Source organism: Hyperolius riggenbachi, chromosome 3 (genome assembly GCF_040937935.1).
Source record: "Hyperolius riggenbachi isolate aHypRig1 chromosome 3, aHypRig1.pri, whole genome shotgun sequence".
In the NCBI taxonomy this organism is placed as follows: Eukaryota; Metazoa; Chordata; class Amphibia; order Anura; family Hyperoliidae; genus Hyperolius; species Hyperolius riggenbachi.
In genome coordinates this window covers 6,839,083-6,863,713 of record NC_090648.1, presented here as the reverse complement: position 1 = coordinate 6,863,713, position 24,631 = coordinate 6,839,083, and the positions used below count along the sequence as shown (strand labels likewise).

The 24,631-nt window shown below is 49.0% G+C and overlaps 1 protein-coding gene across 1 annotated transcript; it reads left to right on the top strand.

Moving 5' to 3' along the window:
- The first annotated feature begins 2,488 nt into the window (after positions 1–2,488).
- On the top strand, positions 2,489–23,169 carry LOC137560834 (cornifelin homolog). The gene is made up of 4 exons (XM_068271970.1): positions 2,489–2,559; positions 9,188–9,360; positions 14,273–14,451; positions 20,706–23,169. The coding sequence occupies exons 2-4, from the start codon at positions 9,228–9,230 to the stop codon at positions 20,922–20,924; spliced, it is 531 nt and encodes a 176-aa protein (XP_068128071.1). The 5' UTR covers positions 2,489–2,559; positions 9,188–9,227; the 3' UTR covers positions 20,925–23,169.
- Positions 23,170–24,631: the final 1,462 nt, after the last annotated feature.

Below are 24,631 nucleotides of genomic sequence, written 5' to 3'. Positions count from 1 at the left end.
TTCTGCTGCACTATACTCTGCATTTACACACTAAGCTGGAGTAGTGCAGGAAGGGGATGGGGACAGACAGGATGGTCACACAGGCACAGCACTGGACTCCAGCGGAAAGGTGAGAGCACAGCTTCTGCTGCACTATACTCTGCATTTACACACTAAGCTGGTGTAGTGCAGGAGGGGGATGGGGACAGACAGGATGGTCACACAGGCACAGCACTGGACTCCAGCGGAGAGGTGAGAGCACAGCTCCTGCTGCACTATACTCTGCATTTACACACTAAGCTGGGGGAGTGCAGGAAGGGGATGGGGACAGACAGGATGGTCACACAGGCACAGCACTGGACTCCAGCGGAGAGGTGAGAGCACAGCTTCTGCTGCACTATACTCTGCATTTACACACTAGGCTGGGGGAGTGCAGGAGGGGGATGGGGACAGACAGGATAGTCACACAGGCACAGCACTGGACTCCAGCGGAGAGGTGAGAGCACAGCCTCTGCTGCACTATACTCTGCATTACACACTAAGCTGGGGGAGTGCAGAAGGGGATGGGGACAGACAGGATAGTCACACAGGCACAGCACTGGACTCCAGCGGAGAGGTGAGAGCACAGCTTCTGCTGCACTATACTCTGCATTTACACACTAAGCTGGAGTAGTGCAGGAAGGGGATGGGGACAGACAGGATGGTCACACAGGCACAGCACTGGACTCCAGCGGAAAGGTGAGATCACAGCTTCTGCTGCACTATACTCTGCATTTACACACTAAGCTGGTGTAGTGCAGGAGGGGGATGGGGACAGACAGGATGGTCACACAGGCACAGCACTGGACTCCAGCGGAGAGGTGAGAGCACAGCTCCTGCTGCACTATACTCTGCATTTACACACTAAGCTGGGGGAGTGCAGGAAGGGGATGGGGACAGACAGGATGGTCACACAGGCACAGCACTGGACTCCAGCGGAGAGGTGAGAGCACAGCTTCTGCTGCACTATACTCTGCATTTACACACTAGGCTGGGGGAGTGCAGGAGGGGGATGGGGACAGACAGGATGGTCACACAGACACAGCACTGGACTCCAGCGGAGAGGTGAGAGCACAGATTCTGCTGCACTATACTCTGCATTTACACACTAAGCTGGGGGAGTGCAGGAGGGGGATGGGGACAGACAGGATGGTCACACAGGCACAGCACTGGACTCCAGCGGAGAGGTGAGAGCACAGCTTCTGCTGCACTATACTCTGCATTTACACACTAGGCTGGGGGAGTGCAGGAGGGGGATGGGGACAGACAGGATGGTCACACAGACACAGCACTGGACTCCAGCGGAGAGGTGAGAGCACAGATTCTGCTGCACTATACTCTGCATTTACACACTAAGCTGGGGCGGTGCAGGAAGGGGATGGGGACAGACAGGATGGTCACACAGGCACAGCACTGGACTCCAGCGGAGAGGTGAGAGCACAGCTTCTGCTGCACTATACTCTGCATTTACACACTAGGCTGGGGGAGTGCAGGAGGGGGATGGGGACAGACAGGATGGTCACACAGGCACAGCACTGGACTCCAGTGGAGAGGTGAGAGCACAGCTTCTGCTGCACTATACTCTGCATTTACACACTAAGCTGGGGTAGTGCAGGAAGGGGATGGGGACAGACAGGATGGTCACACAGGCACAGCACTGGACTCCAGCAGAGAGGTGAGAGCACAGCTTCTGCTGCACTATACTCTGCATTACACACTAAGCTGGGGGAGTGCAGGAGGGGGATGGGGACAGACAGGATGGTCACACAGGCACAGCACTGGACTCCAGCGGAGAGGTGAGAGCACAGCCTTTGCTGCACTATACTCTGCATTTACACACTAAGCGAGGGTAGTGCAGGAAGGGGATGTGCAATGAAATGAGAGAGGATCGGCAGGTTGTTTGCATCTCGGGGACTCCCTGTATTATGCATCTACCTTATACAGGAAATGGTTTATGTTCTCTAGTGTTTGCATTTTTTTTGGGGGGGGGCACAAAAAGGCTATAAAGGCTCTGATTTGCTGTGATAGAAAGCAATAGGGGTATGGCAGACCGGAAGGAGGGTTTTGAGGGACCTGGATGAAAGTGAGGTTGGAATGTCACACACAAAAAATAAAAAACAAAATAAAAACAATATTGCCAGAGGCTGATCTTGAAGAACTAGCGTCTTTTTATTTACAACAATAAAGCTAAGCAACCATGTTTGGAAAGGATATGCTGGCGTGTTCCCAAGGATTGTCCAGGTACAGTTCTGCAGGTTCTCTGCAAAGTGTTGGACCCGTAGTCAGGTCAACACACAACAGAAAGCTTTCCTTGTCCATCAGTGTCAATGATTCCCATCACTCCACTCCCTTTTCTTAATTACTTCTTTTGTTGGTCAGTCAAAGAACTGTGTGTTTCTAAAGTCAACAATCTGATCTCAGGGCAGCATTGGGGAGGGGCCCTGCATCACGTACAACACATTGGGGACAACCTTGGAGCTGGTCACAGCAGAAGAACGTTTGACCTGACAGGTGAAGTTCAGCAACAGCAGAGAGAGGAAGGTGAGCTATCAGCAGGCGATGTCATTACATTGCTGGAGACGTTACTCTGGTTGGGTGGGGGGATTTATCATCTATGTCCTTCAATGGTCAGAAGAATGTAGGTCAGCAGGGGGCTCGATTCATAAACCCCTCACTGTTTACTGGGTCAGAATGTAAAAGTGTCTCTTTTGTATTTGGATAACTGCTTGTTTTTGGACTTGTGTTGAGGCAAAAGCTTTGGAGATGGTCACCAAAGAGATACAATGGTGACCGGCAGAAATGCAACTGAAAAACCAGCACAGATCAGCTGAAACATAAACCATCCAATGGATTCTCCAGGAAATGGCCAAGTCTCTTAAGATGGCATTCACATCATACACTTTTTTTTTTTAGATCCAAGCAGCTCCTGGCTTCAAATAGCTGCAAGGGCTGCCATTGTTCAGAAGCTCACTCCCCTGCTATTTTACAACTGCTATTATCCAGGCTAGGTGTGAAATTCTTCAACTGTAACTGGTGTTTTCTGTTTGAAGTACAATGGGGGTTTGTTTGTGGTCAATTAAGTCTAAAGAGGTGATTTCTTATTTGTCTTCCACCATCTTCTGCTCAGGGACGGACAAAGTGGCTAATTTAACCCTTAGATGTAAAAAAAGAGGTAAAATTAAAGGTTTTTTTTAATAATAAACCACATTTTTAGAATGCATTTTTAATTTGCTATAGAGCTGCCCTGGGTGTTAAAAATGATGTTCGGTTCACTTTAAGGACTACAGGCTTACACCCCCCTAGTGACCAGGTGATTTTTTTTTACAATTCACTACAATGCGGCTTTAAGGCCTCATTCACATTGCGTTCCAATCGTGGATGCATTTGCATTGGGCATTTTTTGACGCTTCCCCCCCCCCCCCACTTCCTGGTGATTTCTGTGAGTTGGCCGGTTTTGGTAAGCGTTGTTGTAAATGCTTTTGCAGAGCAATTTTGTTTTTTAACTTCCTGACGTCATTCAGGAAGTGATCTCTTTGATCTGGAAAGGAATAAATACAATGGGCCTGATTCACAAAGCGGTGCTAACAGTTAGCACGCTGGTGAAAAGCCCTTTATCACGCCTAAACACAGTTTAGGCATGATAAGTTTAGGTGTGATAAGTTTAGGCATGATAAGTTTAGGCGTGATAAGTTTAAGCGCCAACTGCGTTAGCACCGCAGTGCACAGCTGATCAAAACTTTTGCGCTAGCAAAGTCTGGTGCACTTCGCATAGAGTTTAATGGCGCTGCTTTGCGTGCGGGGACTTTGCGCGCGATCTAAACTTATCATGCCTAAACTTATCATGCCTAAACTTATCATGCCTAAACCGGCTTTTCACCAGCCTGGTGCAATGGTTATCACGCCTAAAGTCTCTAACTGGGTTATCACCGCTTTGTGAATCGAGACCAATGTATTCATTCTTAAAAACATGAATGCAATCGCTGCACAAAGCGATTTTGTGAACGTTTTGCATTTTTCCTATAACTTCCATTGAGGCAAATCGCCTCAAAAAATGGTCCAGGCAGCGCTTTGCTGAGCGGATCCGAAACAAACCGTTCAGATGTGAGCTCTCTCCAGTGGCGTAGCTAAGGAGCTGTGGGCCCTGATGCAAGTTTTACAATGGGGCCCCCCAAGCACTCTATACATAGCAATTGATGCGGCGCACCAAAACCTACCAATGGCAATTACAGTGTCAGAGATGCAAGAAGTAGATGGGGAGCAGCTTGTTAATGATTACCACTATTCAAAGTATCTATAGAAGTGACCACTAGAGAGCTAATAGTGTAGTTGAGGGAGGGCCCTTCGGGGCCCCTCTGGCCTAAGGGCCCTGATGCGGTCGCTACCCCTGCACCCCCTATTGCTACGCCCCTGGCTCTCTCATAGGGAATCATTGCACACGCGCTTTCAGGTCGATTTCCAGTGTGAACGAGCCCTCACAGCTAGCTGCAGAGCCTACAACTTAGCACACAAATTAATCTGCCTCCCTTTTGTTACCACCAACAGATCTATCTGTTGGTGGCATCAATATGTTCCATTTTTTACCCCAATTATGAAAAAAAAATGCTTGGGTCTGTACATCAAGAAATTGCCTATCTACCCCACACCATTCAATTTTCATATACATTGATCAGAAAAATCCAACGCTCACGATCTTCTTTTATCGATAAAAACTGAGACTTTGATCAGATTTCTGGAGCAAATGGAAAAAAAAGCTTTCAGTTTTTCTGTACAACTTATGTGTATCGAATGGCCATAAAACGTGATCATTTTATTGTATTGTGTGTGAGCACGTTTAGCTTGCTCCACTTACTGGAACTCCACAGGCAATAGAATGAGGGGGGACACTGAGGTTGGAGATCACTGGAGAGCGTAATGGATCTCCAGCAAACCTGGACTGGATCCTATGAATGCTGCTACTAGGAAGCAAATCTTTAGGGCTCTCACCTGGATCATATCAGAATATGGCGAGGGTTGCCAAATGGTTTGTGTAGCTGTATCCTTTTCAGCTCCCACAGAAAAATTCTTAAAGAGAACCTGCATTGGCCCAAAATAAAAGTTTTACATATACCTGGGGTTTCCCACAAGCCCCTTCAAGCATCGGTCCCTTGCCATCCCCCTCTGCCTCTTGTTTCTTCTGCAGTTTGGCCTGGTAATTGGGGGGGTTGGCGCAGGCGCAGTCCGGGCCGTGTGCGCTCCCCCGAAATAAGCACATTCATCAAGCAAATAAAATATATTATTAAATAATTCCCCCCCAACAATGCATCAAATATGCATGTGAACCAGGCGTGTTTTGGATTTGCACGTGAATGCCTGGGGATCACGTGATGTGCGCACACTATGCAGGAAGAGGGGACTTGCTGAGCCATTTTAAAATGCACATAAAATGGCATTGCGAATTCCATAGACGAACATTATGTGCGAATGTGCATATGTTTTCCTGCGGTAAAACGCTTGCGATTCCTGCTCCCTGCTGGAAGCATTTATTCTGTTCTGGAAGCTTAGTTCTTGCTGTGGTAACTGAATGTGATCGCAAGAGCAACATTTAAAGGACACCTGAAGTGTAAGAATATGGAGGCTGCCATATTTATTCCCTTTTAAACAATACCAGTTGCCTGGCAGCCCAGCTGGTGTATTTGGCTGCAGTAGTGTCTGAATCACACCAGGAAATCACATCAGATCTGACAATAATAACAGAAACACCTGATCTGCTGCATGCTTGTTCAGGGGCAATGGCTAAAAGTTTTAGAGGCAGAGGATCTGCAGGACTGCCAGGCAATTGGTATTGCTTAAAAAGGTTGTCCTTTAATATTTGTAACGTTTTGGCAACCCGACTATACTCTGATATGACCCAGGTAAGGGCAATACATGTTTGCCACTTAACAGAAGAGTTCACACATAATCGAGTCCAGTTTCTCCGGATCGCTCATGATTTCCTGTGTGCTTTTGTCCTAAAAACTGAATAAACTTGTGGACGAGATGCAAAGTCTGTGAGAATGAATCCCCTCCAATATCTGACGATTTCTCCCGGATGTAGCTGGATTGATAGCTCTTGTGCCATTCTGGAGCCACTAGACAGACAATAGAATAGATGGGTTCTGCCTGGGAGAAATGTATTGTGTGGAACGTCAGCCAGCAGCATCATTAAAACATCTGTTATTATAGTTATTACAATTCTCATCTAAGTACTTTCGTGACGTACTTTATAACACTAAGGGCTTGATTCACAAAAGAGTGCTAACAGTTAGCACCCTTTTGTGAATCAAGCCCTAAGAATGGATTCCTGAAATCGATGAACACAGTGTGGACAGCATGTTGTGGGTGGGAGGAGTCATGGTGGCCAGCATGTCATAGGTGGGTGGGAGGAGTTATGGTGACCAGCATATCATAGGTGGAAGGAGTCATGGTGGCCAGCATGTCATGGGTGGGAGGAGTCATGGTGGCCAGCATGTCGTAGGTGGGTGGGAGGAGTTATGGTGACCAGCATATCATGGGTGGGAGGAGTCATGGTGGCCAGCATATCATGGGTGGGAGGAGTCATGGTGGCCAGTATGTCATGGGTGGGAGGAGTCATGATGGCCAACATGTCATGGGTGGGTGGGAAGAGTCATGGTGGCCACTTGTCATGGGTGAGAGGAGTCATGGTGACCAGCATATCATGGGTGGGGAGGAGTCATGGTGGCCAGCATATCATGGGTGGGAGGAGTCATGGTGGCCAGTATGTCATGGGTGGGAGGAGTCATGGTGGCCAGCATGTCGTAGGTGGGTGGGAGGAGTTATGGTGACCAGCATATCATGGGTGGGAGGAGTCATGGTGGCCAGCATATCATGGGTGGGAGGAGTCATGATGGCCAACATGTCATGGGTGGGTGGGAAGAGTCATGGTGGCCACTTGTCATGGGTGAGAGGAGTCATGGTGACCAGCATATCATGGGTGGGGAGGAGTCATGGTGGCCAGCATATCATGGGTGGGGAGGAGTCATGGTGACCAGCATATCATGGGTGGGAGGAGTCATAGAGGCCAGAATGTCATGGGTGGGTGGAGAGGGTTTTGGGTACCAGGCTTGTTTTGGGTGGAGAGGGTTGTGGTGGCCACATCCGTTTTGGGTGGAGAGGGTTTTGGTGGCAGGCTTTTTCCATAGGTGGGGTGAGTTATGTTGGCCACAGATGATACCCTCTCTGTTTCCAGAGTTGAAGAGTAACGCCAAGTTTCATCCTCAGAGTGTAGCAGAAGCAGGGAAAAGATGGCAGCGTATCCGGGCCTCGAGGTACCGGTTAGTTTGGTTGTCAGGAATAACTTCAGTTATTTGTTTTGTTTGGAAAGGATTACATGTTCCTCGTATGACTCACTGTGTTCCTTCTGCCCTTAACTTTGGCCAAATATACCTTACAAGCCTTAAAGTGAACCTGAACTGATAAACGATATGACATCAGATACTTACCTGAGTAGTATGAGGTCTCTGCATGGTCGGGAGGCTTCCCGGGTCCTCCTGCAGCCCACCGCTCCAGAGCTGGGTTTCTGGTTAGGTATCCCCCCATGTGGATGAGGGCATCTAGACTGGACATGCGTGGACCTTCCTGCTTGTCTAGTCCACACCCGGGACCTAGGGAAGGTCGGAAACACCCATTTCCAGTTTTGGGGAAATTTAAATTTCCACCAGTGCCAATTTCCAATTTCCATTTTTCCAATTTTCTGCTTTTCTGCTTTTCCAATTACTGGGAAGTATTTTATTTGTCATTTTTTGTATCAGACAATGCCAAAAATTAAAAAAAAATTGGGGGGGGGGGGGGGGGGGGATCAGAAATTGGAAAAACAGAATTTTGTAATTGGCCTACAGCATTCTCTGATTGGTCCAATGCTTCCCAGTTCTGTGATTGGGCTAAAATTACAAAGTTGCGGTAAGTCGAATTTCTGTGGAAGTCCATATTCCGATTCCGAATAAGCGTCCCTTCCGGGAGTGCGAGTGGAAGAGGAAGAGTGACTCGGAGAGGGAATGGTGAGTTCTGTGACAATCCGAGAAGCTTTAGTCCATCCACAGGCTCCAAACCACTGAGGTAAATATCTAATGTTTACCCCCCCCCCCATCATTACAGATCTTCTTTCACCCACGGCTACAGCCTGGCACACACATCCAATTTCGATTGGCCAGTCACTGACCAATGTTACCACCTCCATGTAGTATTAGGTTCTATCTACGCAATCTGTCCATAGTATCCAAAATCTGTCGACTCTTGTGCAACCCAGTGCTGGAAAAAATGTCTAGAGTTTGGACAATAAAAATTGGGTGTGTGTACCAGGCTTAAAGGGAAACCGAGGTGAGAGTGATACGGAAGCGGTTGTATTTATTTCCTTTTAAACAATGCAAGTTGCCTGGCTGTCCTGCTGATCCTCTGCCTCTAAAGGAGCCCATCCATTGCTAGATGAACCAAGAGACGGATCTCTCACCTCAGATCTGATCAGAGAGAGATCTGTCAGCTGCCCATACACCACATGCCGATTCCCGATCTATTTCAACATGAAATCTCTCAGGAATCGGCCTTGTGACATCTCATCCACCGCCTCGCCGATTCCATCACTGTCCCAGCAAATGTTAATGTCCCTCCCCACCCTTAGGGGCCCATGCATTAAAATACTTTACCTTTCCACCCGCCACTCGTGTCCAGCCCTGCAGCAATCTCACTACTGCCCCATGTGGCTGCCGGCATACAGTCCATGTGCTATACGGCGGTAGTCACATGGGGCGCAAATGCCGAAACTGGAGGACTGGACACTAGTGGTGGCAGATCACTAAGGTTGCCAGCACACCACTGGATTATAGCACACGCAACAATTGTTTCAGGGACCACGCAGGGTCCCCCTTTATCAAGGCATGCCTTGAAGGTGACTCAGCCAGTGACTCCAGGTCCGGCAGAGAAGCTCAGCTTATACAGTCACCCTGTATTGTGTCTGTCGTACAATTGCCTATTTTACTGTAAATAAACCTAATGTAACCTAATAATCAGCAGTATAAAACGTGGGCCAGAAAGTCAGGAGTTCAGAAATCGTGTCTATACAGTAATCTGATCTGCTGCAAATGTCCCCTCTGAAGGTTCCTTCAAGCTGCTTGTTTCATTTTGCTGTTTTTCTCTGCAGGTTCCGGTTCTGATCTGATCGTCTGTCTCCCGCTCAGAGGATGCAGAGCGTTGTCCAGCCTCAGCCCATCGCGGCACAGCCAGTGAGCGTCACCCACACCATGGCTATGACCACCCAGGATATGGGGATGTGGGGGTCGGGCGTCTGTGACTGCTGCGATGACATGGGCATATGTGAGTGACTAGAGGACTACTAACAGTCATCAGCCAGGCAGGAAGAGGAACTTCATCCCAATCAGTAGCTGACATCCCCTTTCCCAGGAGAAATCTATTCCTTTCCTCCAATAGGGGGCGCTGTACGGCTGATATTGTGATGAAACCACTCCCACAGTGTGATGTCATGACCATGGCCCTGACAGTTTACTGTCTATGAACATTGTTGCATTGTGGGAAATAACAACTGTTCCCAGCTGCCAAACAACCAGTATCTCCCCCGTGCATATACAGTATATACTGTGTGTGGGTGTGTGTATATATATATATACTAGCTGGACGCCCGCCGTTGCCCGACTATGTATCTGGCTGGTGTTGGCCCCGCCCCCTTTTCCTAACCCTAACACACAATTACTTAGTTACCAAGTTTGTGAGCTTTGCAGTCTTTGGCATCAATAATTTGCATTGAAATAAAATAAATCTGATTGGCTGTGTCTCCACCCCTTTTCTGAATTTGAACCCAAATCACCTAATGGCCAAGTGTACCAGGTACAGGTGATTAACAGTGCAAGAGGCTTGTGCCATTCCCAGTGCAAGAATGGCAGCAATTACATATTCCCCTTAAAAATCAATAGGTGGATTTTGATTGGCTTTTGTAGGCTCCACCCACTTTTCTGAATATTGATCCCAGTCACCCAGTGACCAACTGTGCAAAGTTTGAGAACCCTGCCATTAATAGTGTAAGAATGGCTGCAGTTTACATTTGCGCAATGAAATTTGTATTTTCTCCACCCACTGATTTCCTGACATTGTTCAGGTATGTATTTGGCTGGTGTTGGCTCCGCCTACTTTTTCTAACCCTAACGCACAATTACTCAATGACCAAGTTTGTGCGCTTTGTGCAAGAATGGCAGCAATGCAAATATTCCCCTTGAAAATCAATAGGTGAATTATGATTGGCTTTTGTAGGCTCCTCCCACCTTTCTGAATATTAATCCCAGTCACCCAACGGCCAACTGTGCAGAGTTTGAGAACCCTGCCATTAACAGTGTAAGAATGGCTGCAGTTTTCATTTTCCAGTGAAATTTGTATTTGTCTCCGCCCCCTTTTTGGTTATGGGAATAAAAAGTATACTATACTTTATTCCAGGTAATGTACTATGTGTGTGCCAAATTTCATTCAAATTCGTTCAACCATTTTTGCGTGATCGAGTAACAAACATCCAAACATCCAAACATCCGAACTTTCAGATTAATTATATTAGTACGATATATATATATATACTAGCTGGATGCCCAGCATTGCCCGGGTATGTATTTGGCTGGTGTTGGCTCCGCCCACTTTTCCTAACCTTAACACACAATTACTCAGTTATTTAATTACCAAGTTTGTGAGCTTTGCGGTCTTTGACATCAATAATTTGCATTGAAATGAAATACATCTAATTGGATGTGGCTCCACCCCTTTTCTAAATTTGAACCCCAGTCACCCAATGGCCAACTGTATCAGGTACAGGCGATTAACAGTGCAAAAGACTTGTGCCATTAACAGTGCAAGAATGGCAGCAATGTAAATATTCCCCTTAAAAATCAATAGGTGAATTTTGATTGGCTTTTGTACGCTCCACCCACTTTTCTGAATACTAATCTCAGTCACCCAGTGACCAACTGTGAAAAGTTTGAGAACCCTGCCATTAACAGTGTAAGAATGGCTGCAGTTTACATTTTCATAATGAAATTTGTACTTTTCTCCACCCACTTATTTCCTGACATTGTTCAGGTATGTATTTGGCTGGTGTTGGCTCCGCCTACTATTTCTAACCCTAACACACAATTACTCAATGATCAAGTTTGTGAGCTTTGCAGTCTTTGGCATCAATAATTTGCATTGAGATTAAACAAATCTGATTGGCTGTGTGTGGCTCCACCCCCTTTTTTCTGAATTTGAACCCCAGTCACCCAATGATCAACTGTACCAGGTTTAAGGCTTGTGCCATTAACAGTGGTAGAATGATAGCAATTACATATTCCCCTTGAAAATCAATACGTGAATTTTGATTGGCTTTTGTAGGCTCCACCCACTTTTCTGAATATTAATCCCAGTCACCCAGTGGCCAATTGTGCAAAGTTTGAGAACCCTGCCATTAACAGTGTAAGAATGGCTGCTGTTTACATTTTCTCAGTGAAATGTGTATTTGTCTCCACCCACTGATGACCCGGTATTGCCCGATTATATATTTAGCTGGTGTTGGCTGTGCCCACTTTTCCTAACCCTAATACACAATTAATAAATTACTCAATTACTTAGTTTGTGTGCTTTGCAGTCTTTGGCATCAATAATTTGCATTGAAATGAAACAAATCTGATTGGCTGTTTGTGGCTCCACCCCTTTGTCTGAAATTGAACCCCAGTCACACAATGACCAACTGTACCAGGCTTGAGGCTTGTGCCAATAACAGTGCAAGAACGGCAGCAGCTAAATATTCCCCTTGAAAATCAATAGGTGAATTTTGATTGGCTTTTATAGGCTCCACCCACTTTTATGAATATTAATCCCAGTCACCCAGTGGACAACTGTGCAAAGTTTGGGAACCCTGCCATTAACAGTGTAAGAATGGATCCATCTGAAAATGGCACCTGCAAATAATGGCGCACGGTGTTGCCGCTAATCTGTTTGTCGCTTATCGTTATTTAGCGTTAAAGCCTTATCGTTATTTAGCGTTTACACACAGAACCCTCTCTGTACCTATCCCTAACCCCTAAACCCCCCCTGGTGGTGCCTAACCTTAACCATCCCCCTGGTGGTGCCTAACCCTAAGACCCCTCTGGTGGTGCCTAACCCTAACCACCCCCCTGGAGGTGCCTAACCCTAACCACCCCCCTGGAGGTGCCTAACCCTAACCACCCCCTGGAGGTGCCTAACCCTAAGCACCCCCCTGGTAGTGCCTAACCCTAACCACCCCCCTGGAGGTGTCTAACCCTAACCACCCCCTGGAGGTGCTTAACCCTAACCACCCCCCTGGTGGTGCCTAACCCTAACCACCCCCTGGAGCTGCCTAACCCTAACCACCCCCCTGGAGGTGCCTAATCCTAACCACCCCCTTAAGGTGCCTAACCTTAACCACCCCCTGGAGGTGCCTAACCCTAACCACCCCCCTGGAGGTGCCTAACCCTAACCACCCCCTCAGAGGGTTCTCAAACTTTGCACAGTTGGTTGTTGGGTGACTGGGATTAATATTCAGAAAGGTGGGAGGAGTCTATAAAAGCCAATCATAATTCACCTATTGATTTTCAAGGGGAATATGTAATTGCTGCCATTCTTACACTGTTAATGGCACAAGCCTCAAACCTGGTACAGTTGGTCATTGGGTGACTGGGGTTCAAATTCAGAAAAGTGGGTGGAGTCACAAACAGCCAATCAGATTTGTTTCACTTCAATGCAAATTATTGATGCCAAAGACCGCAAAGCTCATAAACCTGGTCATTGAGTAATTGTGTGTTAGGCTTAGAAAAAGTAGGCGGAGCCAACACCAGCCAAATACATACCTGGGCAACGCTGGGTCATCAGTTAGTATGTATACATACATATATATATATATATATATATATATATATATATATATATATATATATATATATATATATATATATATATATACACACACACACACAAATGTTTTATTCTGGTAACTATGGGAGATTGGTGGAGGTAGGGGGTTAAGGGTTTAATTTTATTGGAGGATGTATGTATTTGTATTGAATTTAATGTGTTAGGCTGTAATTTACTATTTGGCCACTAGATGTCCACATGTCCTGAACAGTACACAGAGGAAGTCATGTGTGTATGTGTTGCTTTCACTTTCGTCAATGACCGCTGGTATCTCATTGATGGCAGTGATCGTTAATCAGAGGCACTTAGATCGGGGAATAAGAACTGTGTTCCCATTCACTGATTAGCATACTAACGGGTGCACGTGGCGGGCGATTGCGGCAGGAGAAGTAACTAGGTAAAACCACTTGTTCCCCCTATTGTCCTTAAAGGGAAGGGTCACGGTACAAAAAAAAAAAAAACTGCACTTACCTGGAGCTTCTTCCAGCTCCTGGCAGTCAATCGGTGCCCTCGGCAAAGCTCCTCTCCCTCCCGGTCTCCAGTGGTGAAGAAGCCGACCTCGCCAGGTCGGCTTCTGGGTCAGCGTCATGGGCCTACTGCGCCTGTGCAGTAGAGACCCGATGATGTCACGTACACCACGTGACCCGCGCCGTAGAGCGCACATGATGCCGACCCGGAAGCCGACCTGGCGAGGTCGGCTTCTTCACCGCTGGACGCCCGGAGGGAGAGGAGCTTTGCCGAGGGCACCAATTGACTGCCAGGAGCTGGAAGAAGCCCCAGGTGAGTGCAGTTTGGTTTTTTTCAGATGCGCGGATCTTCCCTTTAACATTTGTAGTCATTTTGTTGACAATAGCATGTTTGGGGGCTTCGCTATATTAACCACTAAATTCAGCACAAAATGATGCGTAATTACACAAAATTACACATGGATTACGTGAACACAATTGGATTTTACACTGGATTTCAGGTCATAGTGATTAGCAGCAGTGATGGTCAAGTTGATGCACATTTATATGCAAATCGATTTTTAAACGGCATAAATTTGCATAAAAATGTGCAGATGATGATTATCACATTGAGCACAGCAGAAGCGGGGGACGGTCACATCACATGGGGAGTGTAGGTTGTTATATGTTATATATTGTTATATTGTCTTATAGTTAGATGATGGGGCAGCAGGGATCTGGCAGGTGATGAGGGGGGCGTAGATGGAGGGGTGTGTTATATGGTCAGATGATGGGGGCAGCAGGGATCTGGCAGGTGATGAGGGGGGAGGGGCGTAGAGCCGGATTTTCTCTCTGACTCCTCCCTGTCTCCTCTTCAGGTTGCTGTGCATTTTGGTGCTTCCCCTGCTTCCAGTGTTCGACAGTCAGTAACTTCGGGGAGTGCCTGTGTCTCCCCCTGCTGGACCCCTCCTGCGCAGCATATTGCGGTACCAGCACGGTCTGTCCTCCTGTCGCCATGGCAATGAGAGCGGCAGTGCGAGAGCGATACAAGATCCGGGTGAGTATTGCAGTGATTGTCCCTCTATCAGCAGCTCTGTCCCCCCAGAGGAGGCTGGAGAGATAAACCAGATTATTACAGAGAAGAGACCTCTGCTCTTGTGAGTTCCCAGCTCCACTGTCTGCACCCATTACCAGGTTCTCTGCCCCTCCCTCTGCTGTATTCTTCTATCTATTGGTGGTTAGACCTTTGCTCTCCTGAGTTCCCAGCTCTCCTCACTGCCTCCGCCCATTACCAGGTTCTCTGCTCCTCCCTCTGCTGTATCCTGTCTATAGATGGTGGTGAGACCTCTGCTCTCCTGAGTTCCCAGCTCTCCTCACTGCCTCTGCCCATTACCAGGTTCCCTGCCCCTCCCTCTGCTGTGTTCTTCTATCTATTGGTGAGAGATCTAGTGGTGAGACCTCTGCTCTCCTGAGTTCCCAGCTCTCCTCACTGCCTCCACCCATTACCAGGTTCTCTGCCCCTCCCTCTGCTGTATTATATCTATTGATGTAAGTGAAACCTCTGCCTCCCTGAGTTTCCTGCATTCTTCACTGTCTCCGTCCATTACAAGGTTCTCTGACCCTCCCTCTGCAGTATTCTTCTATCTATTGGTGGTGAGACCTCTGCTCTCCTGAGTTCCCAGCTCTCCTCACTGCCTCCGCCCATTACCAGGTTCTCTGCCCCAGGCGCGGATCTAGGGGGGATCGGGGTAGGACAAGTGCCCCGGGGCGCCTGGTCCCCAAGGGCGCCCTCCGCCTGGCTGAGCTGCAGGGTTTTTTTTTATTTGTTTTTTTTTTTTTGGGCGGGTGAGGGGAGCAGCGCAGAGAAGAGAGAGAGCTGTGCGGACGGTGGGGAAGGGGGGCCATATCCCCCCTCCTTCCCTCACCTTAGGTGCTCTCTCCCTCCCTCGCTGTCCCCTCCAATGTCCGGGTGGCTGGGCTGGCAGCGGCGGGCGGAACTCACCTCCGTCTCGCTCCAGCGCCGGGCGGAAGTTCGGGTGCGCAGCCGCTGCTCTGGTCTGGACCAGACCAGAGTAGTGGCAGATCCATCCGGCACTGCGACGAGACGGAGGTAAGTTCCGCCCGCCGCTGCCAGCCACCCGGACATTGGAGGGGAGAGCGAGGAAGGGAGAGCAGCTCTTCTCTGCGCTGCTCCCCTCCTGCTGGGGAGGGGGACACCTGACCTGGCTACCTACTCTGGGCACATCTACCCCTGCCTACATATACTGGACATATATCCCTGGCTACCTACTCTAGGCACATATACCCCTGGCTACCTACTCTGGGCACATATACCCCTGGCTACATATACTGGGCATATACCCCTGGCTACCTACTCTGGGCACATATACCCCTGGCTACCTACTCTGGGCACATATACCCCTGGCTACCTACTCTGGGCACCTATACCCCTGGCTACCTACTCTGGGCATATATACCCCTGGCTACCTACTCTGGGCACATATACCCCTGGCTACCTACTCTGGGCATATATACCCCTGGCTACCTACTCTGGGCACCTATACCCCTGGCTACCTACTCTGGGCACATATACCCCTGGCTACCTACTCTGGGCACATATACCCCTGGCTACCTACTCTGGGCATATATACCCCTGGCTACCTACTCTGGGCACCTATACCCCTGCCTACATATACTGGACATATATCCCTGGCTACCTACTCTGGGCACCTATACCCCTGGCTACCTACTCTGGGCACCTATACCCCTGGCTACCTACTCTGGGCATATATACCCCTGGCTACCTACTCTGGGCATATATACCCCTGGCTACCTACTCTGGGCACATATACCCCTGGCTACCTACTCTGGGCACATATACCCCTGGCTACCTACTCTGGGCATATATACCCCTGGCTACCTACTCTGGGCACCTATACCCCTGCCTACATATACTGGACATATATCCCTGGCTACCTACTCTGGGCACCTATACCCCTGGCTACCTACTCTGGGCACCTATACCCCTGGCTACCTACTCTGGGCATATATACCCCTGGCTACCTACTCTGGGCACATATACCCCTGGCTACCTACTCTGGGCACATATACCCCTGGCTACCTACTCTGGGCATATATACCCCTGGCTACCTACTCTGGGCACATATACCCCTGGCTACCTACTCTGGGCACATATACCCCTGCCTACATATACTGGGCATATACCCCTGGCTACCTACTCTGGGCACATATACCCCTGGCTACCTACTCTGGGCACATATACCCCTGGCTACCTACTCTGGGCATATATACCCCTAACTACATATACTGGGTACATATACCCCTGCCTACATATACTGGGCACATATACCCCTAACTACATATACTGGGTACATATACCCCTGGCTACATATACTGGGCATATATACCCCTGGCTACATATACTGGGCACATATACCCCTAACTACATATACTGGGTACATATACCCCTGGCTACATATACTGGGCATATATACCCCTGGCTACATATACTGGGCATATATACCCCTGGCTACATATACTGGGCACATATACCTCTGGCTACATATACTGGGGACACATACCCCTGCCTACATATACTGGGCACATATACCCCTGGCTACCTGTTCTGTGGACATCTCTACCCCTGGCTACCTGTTCTGGGGACATCTATACTGCTGGCCACCTATTCTGGGGACACCTATAGACCTGGGGCTACCTATTTTTGGGGAAGCACTGCTGTCAGATTGAGTGTATTTTGGGGAACTGCTGCCAGGTGAGAGGTGTCTACCATATTAAGGGGGCATTCTACCTATTTATGTGAAATGCTGTCTATTTATGTGCCTCATGACTGCTGAATTTGTCTTGTTGGGGGCCTCATGGTTACTGAATTTGTCTTGTTGGGGGCCTCATGATTTGTTGGGGGCCTCAAGATCGCTGAATTTGTCTTGTTAGGGGCCTCATGATTGCTGAATTTGTCTTGTTAGGGGCCTCATGATTGCTGAATTTGTCTTGTTGGGGGCCTCAGGATTGCTAAATTTGTCTTGTTGGGGGCCTCATGATTGCTGAGTTGGTCATGTTGGGGGCCTCATGTTTACTCATGATTGCGGAATTTGTCTTGATGGGGGGGGCTCATGATTGCTGAATTTGTCTTGGAACATGCTGGAAGGTACATACTGAGGGAGGGTGGGTGAGCGTGAGCCTGCTAACCTCCATGTACATTTGAAGGGGCGTGACCAAATGTGGAGCACCCATAACCACGCCCACATTTGGTCACGACCCTTCACCTTAGGGGGCGCATTAATAGTCTTTGTCCCCGGGCGCTGAAAACCCTAGCTACGCCTCTGCTCTGCCCCTCCCTCTGCTGTATTCTGTCTATTGATGTTGGTGAAACCTCTGCCTCCATGAGTTCCCAGCATTCTTCACTGTCTCTGCCCATTACCAGGTTCTATGCCCCTCCCTCTGCTGTATTCTTCTATCTATTGGTGGTGAGACCTCTGCTCTCCTGAGTTCCCGGCTCTTCTCACTGTCTGCACCCATTACCAGGTTCCCTGCCCCTCCCTCTGCTGTGTTTTTCTATCTATTGGTGGTGGTGAGACCTCTGCCCTCCTGAATTCCCAGCTTTCCTCACTGTCTCTGCACCTATCTCTGCTGTATTCTACAATCTATAGATGGTGGGGAGACCTCTGCTCTCCTGAGTTCCCAGCTTTTCTCACTGTTTCCCCCATGTGTGACGTCTCCCTCCTGCTCTCTGTTTGGTTTCTCCCATGTGTGATTTCTCCCTCCTCCTCTCGGTTTGGTTTCTCCCATGTGTGACATGTCCCCCCTGCTCTCAGTTTAGTTTCTCCCATGTGTGACATCTCCCTCCTGCTCTCAGTTTGGTTTCTCCCATGAGTGACATCTCCCTCCTCCTCTCTGTTTGGTTTCCCCCATGTGTGACGTCTCCCTCCTCTTCTCAGTTTAGTTTCCCCCATGTGTGACGTCTCCCTCCTGCTCTCAGTTTGGTTTCTCCCATGTGTGACGTCTCCCTCCTCCTCTCTTTTTGGTTTCACCCATGTGTGACGTCTCCCTCCTGCTCTCAGTTTGGTTTCCCCCATGTGTGACGTCTCCCTCCTCCTCTCAGTTTGGTTTCTCCCATGTGTGATGTCTCCCTCCTGCTCTCAGTTTGGTTTCCCCCATGTGTGACGTCTCCCTCCTCCTCTCAGTTTGGTTTCTCCCATGTGTGATGTCTCCCTCCTGCTCTCAGTTTGGTTTCTCCCATGTGTGACGTCTCCCTCCTGCTCTCAGTTTGGTTTCCCCCATGTGTGACGTCTCCCTCCTCCTCTCAGTTTGGTTTCTCCCATGTGTGACGTCTCCCTCCTGCTCTCAGTTTGGTTTCCCCCATGTGTGACGTCTCCCTCCTCCTCTCAGTTTGGTTTCTCCCATGTGTGATGTCTCCCTCCTGCTCTCAGTTTGGTTTCTCCCATGTGTGACGTCTCCCTCCTGCTCTCAGTTTGGTTTCTACCATGAGTGACGTCTCCCTCCTGCTCTCAGTTTGGTTTCCCCCATAAGTGATGTCTCCCTCCTCTTCTCAGTTTGGTTTCTCTGATGTGTGACATCTCCCTCCTCATCTCTGTTTGGTTTCTCCCATGTGTGACATCTTCCTCCTCCTCTCTGTTTGGTTTCTCCCATGTGTGACGTCTCCCTCCTGCTCTCAGTTTGGTTTCTACCATGAGTGACGTCTCCCTCCTGCTCTCAGTTTGGTTTCTCCCATGTGTGACGTCTCCCTCCTGCTCTCAGTCTGGTTTCTACCATGAGTGACGTCTCCCTCCTGCTCTCAGTTTGGTTTCTCCCATGTGTGACGTCTCCCTCCTGCTCTCAGTTTGGTTTCTACCATGAGTGACGTCTCCCTCCTCCTCTCTGTTTGGTTTTTCCTATGTGTGACGTCTCCCTCCTGCTCTCAGTTTGGTTTCTCCCATGTGTGACTTCTCCCTCCTGTTCTCAGTTTGGTTTCTCCCATGTGTGACTTCTCCCTCCTGCTCTCGGTTTGGTTTCTCCCATGTGTGACTTCTCCCTCCTGTTCTCAGTTTGGTTTCTCCCATGTGTGACTTCTCCCTCCTGCTCTCAGTTTGGTTTCTCCCATGTGTGACTTCTCCCTCCTGTTCTCAGTTTGGTTTCTCCCATGAGTGACGTCTCCCTCCTCTTCTCAGTTTGGTTTCTCCCATGTGTGACGTCTCTCTCCTCTCAGTTTGGTTTCTTGCATGTGTGACTTCTCCCTCCTGCTTTCAGTTTATTTTCTCCCATGTGTGACGTCTCCCTCCTGCTCTCAGTTTGGTTTCTACCATGAGTGACGTCTCCCTCCTCCTCTCTGTTTGTTTTTTCCTATGTGTGACGTTTCCCTCCTGCTCTCAGTTTGGTTTCTCCCATGTGTGACTTCTCCCTCCAGTTCTCAGTTTGGTTTCCCCCATGTGTGACATCTCCCTCCTCCTCTCTGTTTGGTTTCTCCCATGTGTAATGTCTCCCTCCTGCTCTCTGTTTGGTTTCTCCCATAAGTGATGTCTCCCTCCTCCTCTCAGTTTGGTTTCTCCCATGTGTAATGTCTCCCTCCTCCTTTCAGTTTGGTTTCTCCCATGTGTGATGTCTCCCTCCTCCTCTCTGTTTGGTTTCTCCCATGTGCGACATCTCCCTCCTCCTCTATTTGGTTTCTCCCATAAGTGACGTCTCCCTCCTGCTCTCAGTTTGGTTTCTCCCATGTGTGACGTCTCCCTTCCCCTCTTAATTTGGTTTTTCCCCATGTGTAATGTCTCCCTCCTCCTCTCGGTTTGGTTTCTCCCATGTGTGATGTCTCCCTCCCCCTCTCAGTTTGGTTTCTCCCATGTTGACATCTCTCTCCTCCTCTCAGTTTGGCTTCTCCCATGTGTGACGTCTCCCTCCTGCTCTCAGTTTGGTTTCTCCCATGTGTGATGTCTCCCTCCTCCTCTCAGTTTGGTTTCTCCCATGTGTGACATCTCTCTCCTCCTCTCTGTTTGGTTTCCCCCATGTGTGATGTCTCCCTCCTCTCAGTTTGGTTTCTCCCATGTGTGACGTCTCCCTCCTCCACTCAGTTTGTTTTCTTCCATGTGTGACGTCTCCCTCCTGCTCTCAGTTTGGTTTCTCCCATGTGTGACATCTCCCTCCTCCTCTCAGTTTGGTTTCTCCCATGTGTGACATTTCCCTCCTCCTCTCAGTTTGGTTTCTCCCATGTGTGACATTTCCTTCCTCCTCTCAGTTTGGTTTTTCCCATGTGTGATGTCTCCCTCCTCTTTGTTCACATAGGGCTCCATCTGTGATGACTGCTGCACGCTCTACTGCTGCCTCACATGCTCCTGGTGCCAGATGGCTCGAGAGATCAAGAGACGCAAACAACCATTCAGCCTTGTGACAGCCCAGACCACCACAGTGTCCATGCCAGTGAGCCCCCAACCCTACCCACCCTACCCTCAGCCTTACCCACCAAACCCTCAGCCTTACGCGACACCTCAGCCCAAGTACTAGGACCTCCCAGCCCTGCTTATCATACTCAAAACCCTATATGACCCCTCAGCCCAAGTACTAGCACCCCCAGCCTTGCCCACCATACCCTCAGCCCTACACAACACCTCAGCCCAAGTACTAGCACCTCCATCCTCATACCCTCAGCCCTACACAACACCTCAGCCCAATTACTAGCACCTCCAGCCTTGCCCACCATACCCTCAGCCCTACACAACATCTCAGCCCAAGTACTAGCACCTCCAGCCTCATACCCTCAGCCCTACACAACACCTCAGCCCAAGTACTAGCACCTCCAGCCTTGCCCACCATACCCTCAGCCCTACACAACATCTCAGCCCTACACAACACCTCAGCCCACATACTAGCACCTCCAGCCTTATCCACCATACCCTCAGCCCTACACAACACCTCAGCCCTATATGACCCCTCAGCCCAAGTACTAGCACCCCCAGCCTTGCCCACCATACCCTCAGCCCTACACAACACCTCAGCCCTACACAACACCTCAGCCCAAGTACTAGCACCTCCAGCCTCATACCCTCAGCCCTACACAATACCTCAGCCCAAGTACTAGCACCTCCAGCCTTGCCCACCATACCCTCAGCCCTACACAACACCTCAGCCCAAGTACTAGGACCTCCAGCCTTGCCCACCATACCCTCAGCCCTACACAACACCTCAGCCCAAGTACTAGCACCTCCAGCCTCATACCCTCAGCCCTACAGAACACCTCAGCCCAAGTACTAGGACCTCCCAGCCTTATCCACCATACCCTCAGCCCTACACAACACCTCAGCCCAAGTACTAGGACCTCCAGCCTTGCCCACCATACCCTCAGCCCTACACAACACCTCAGCCCAAGTACTAGGACCTCCAGCCTTGCCCACCATACCCTCAGCCCTACACAACACCTCAGCCCAAGTACTAGGACCTCCAGCCTTGCCCACCATACCCTCAGCCCTACACAACACCTCAGCCCAAGTACTAGGACCTCCCAGCCATACCCACCATACCCTCAGCCCTCCTAGCCCTAGCCACCACATTCCTAGCCCTACTAGTCATCTCAGCCCAAGTAGTACTGTGGCCTCCAGCCTAACCTAACATACTCCCAGCCCTACCAGACACCTTAGCCCACTAAGGAACCACTTATCACTCCACTTTCACGATAAATCAAGTTTAGCAGCAGACTCAGTTTTCCATCGCTGGGGAGGTAGAGGGGTTGGAAAACTGGCCCATTAAAATGTCGGAAAGTTAAAACCTCTTATGTTTTTGGTGTGGGATTGAAAAAGCCAAGAAGCCGCTCTCTAAACAAATGATGCCAAGTACAATTTTACATTCTTAAAGCGGACCTGAACTCAAGACTTTCTCTCTGCTCCATAAGTGAAGCAATAGCATAATCATCTTTAAAGAACAACATTTATTTTTTTACAGCTGATACAAAACCTGCAATAAATCTGCAGTGTGTCTACTTCCTGCTGACACAGCTGAGAGATTAAATTACAGTGGTGATTAGTCACTGATGAGAGGGAATTAGACAAGCTAGACCAGGGGTCTCAAACTCAATTTACCTGGGGGGCCGCAGGAGGCAAAGTCAGGATGAGGCTGGGCCGCATAAGGAATTTCCCAATCGCGGTGCATCGCCGCCTCTGCCCGCCCCTCTCACTCTTCCTTCACAGAGAGGGGCGGGGAGAGGCGGCGATCCGTGCGGCGATTGACGTCAGGAGGGGCAGAGCTGAAGCTGAAAGCTCTGCCTCATCCAGGAAGTGCCGGCAGATTTCCCCCTGGGCGATTTGGGGGCTCTGCAGGCCTCGTTTAGCGGCGGAGATGCGGCGGATTACTTGGGAGCACTGAAGCAAACTATAAGGAAGCTTTTGCCAGCGAGGGCCACAAAATATTGTACTGAGGGCCGCAAATGGCCCGCGGGCCGCGAGTTTGAGACCCCTGAGCTAGACCCTCTAAATACATACAGGATTGCATTTCTCTCTGTTTTCCTTCTGTCCTGTGCAAGAGTTCAGGTCCACTTTAACCACTTCAGTACCAGCATTCTCTTCCCCCTTAAGGACCAGAGACCGCTGGTACAGAAATGACGGAATCCAAATGGAAAACGATGAATCGCCACACATACCTGCCGCAATCGCCGTCACCGCTGAACGTCAGGAACCTGGACCACCCACTCTGCTGTCTCTATGACAGCAGAGATCCTGTGAGCCGGTCAGGAGACGATTCCATTGGCTTCTGAGCCTGTCTATCACTGTAAGCCAATGGGAGCTGCTTACATTGATAGACAGGGCCAGGAGCCAATGAAATCGTCTCCTGACCGGCTCACAGGGCTCTGCCGTTATAGAGACAGGCGGAGCCAGTGAGCTGCAATGAGAGGAGGCGGGATTAAGTGGCAAGATCAGCAGGAGCGACAGAAACGGCAGATGTGTGCAGCGGCAGCTAATTGAAATCTAATCCCTGCCAGCCAGGTGACCACCAACACAGGCAGAGATTTCAATTAGCTTGTTACTAAAGTAGTTCAAAAATGAAAATAAGTAAATAATCGATTCTGTTTCCCATTCCTCCCTCTGGATCATTAATGATGAATATATGCGAGTCTAGTCAAATGTGTAGCCCCCCCCCCCCCCCTGGTTATCCATGATCTGGTATCTTACTGGCAGACATAACATTTCAAGTGGAGCTGAACTCCTGCACAGGACAGGAGGAAAACACAGAGAAATCCCCCCTGTATGCATTTAGAGAGTTTAGCCCTTATAATTCCCCCTCATCTGTGACTAATTACCAGTTGTAAACTGATCTCTCTCCTGTGTCACTTGACTGCCACGGCAGATAAAGCAGATAAGCTCATTTGAAAGCACGGGATGTTAACAATATTCTGCCATAAAAGCAGGAAGTAGACATACTGCTGATTTATTACAGGATTAGTATCAGCTGTAACAAAGTAATGTTTTCCTGTAAAGGTTATTATGCTGCTGCTTATCTCTTAGAGCAGAGAGGATGTTGTTGTTGCTCATACTGTAACCATTGCCGATGTTTCCGCTCCTGTTCCTTTCATAGTATAGCGGGTTGTTGGCCATGAAGGTACTGATAGAACTCGTAATACTTGGAACACCTGCTGTATGTTTGTATTATCCTCGATAATTCTATGTTTAATATGTATACATCAAATGTCTTCTGTCTGTTTAAAAACATTAATGTAATCAATCTAATTTCAATAAAAACTTGAATAATTGAAATCTAAAAATGAAAATAAGCATTCAGGTTCAGCTGCTCTGTAAGCTGTTTCTCACCACTGATATTAGCATGTGTTGTTATGTAAAGTACTGGAGGTTACTGGGAGCAATTTACTATTTGTTGATTTAAAGAAAAATAACAAATGTATACAGAGAAGGAATAGACACTGCTGTCTGCTCCCTCCTCCATCTCGCTGACCTCCTGTGCCATACCTGCTCAGACCACTAGGGTGGTGCTCAAGTCCTGCTCTGCTCCCTCCTCCATCTCGCTGACCTCCTGTGCCATACCTGCTCAGACCACTAGGGTGGTGCTCAAGTCCTGCTCTGCTCCCTCCTCCATCCAGCTGACCTCCCGTGCCATACCTGCTCGGACCACTAGGGTGTGCTCAAGTCCTGCTCTGCTCCCTCCTCCATCTCGCTGACCTCCTGTGCCATACCTGCTCAGACCACTAGGGTGGTGCTCAAGTCCTGCTC

Excerpts from the sequence above, each read along its gene's own strand:
- LOC137560834 (XM_068271970.1), top strand. The coding sequence starts at position 9,228 with ATGCAGAGCGTTGTCCAGCCTCAGCCCATCGCGGCACAGCCAGTGAGC. Across the intron at positions 9,361-14,272 it reads CTGCGATGACATGGGCATAT|GTTGCTGTGCATTTTGGTGC; the intron begins GTGAGTGACTAG and ends TCTCCTCTTCAG. Across the intron at positions 14,452-20,705 it reads GAGAGCGATACAAGATCCGG|GGCTCCATCTGTGATGACTG; the intron begins GTGAGTATTGCA and ends TTGTTCACATAG.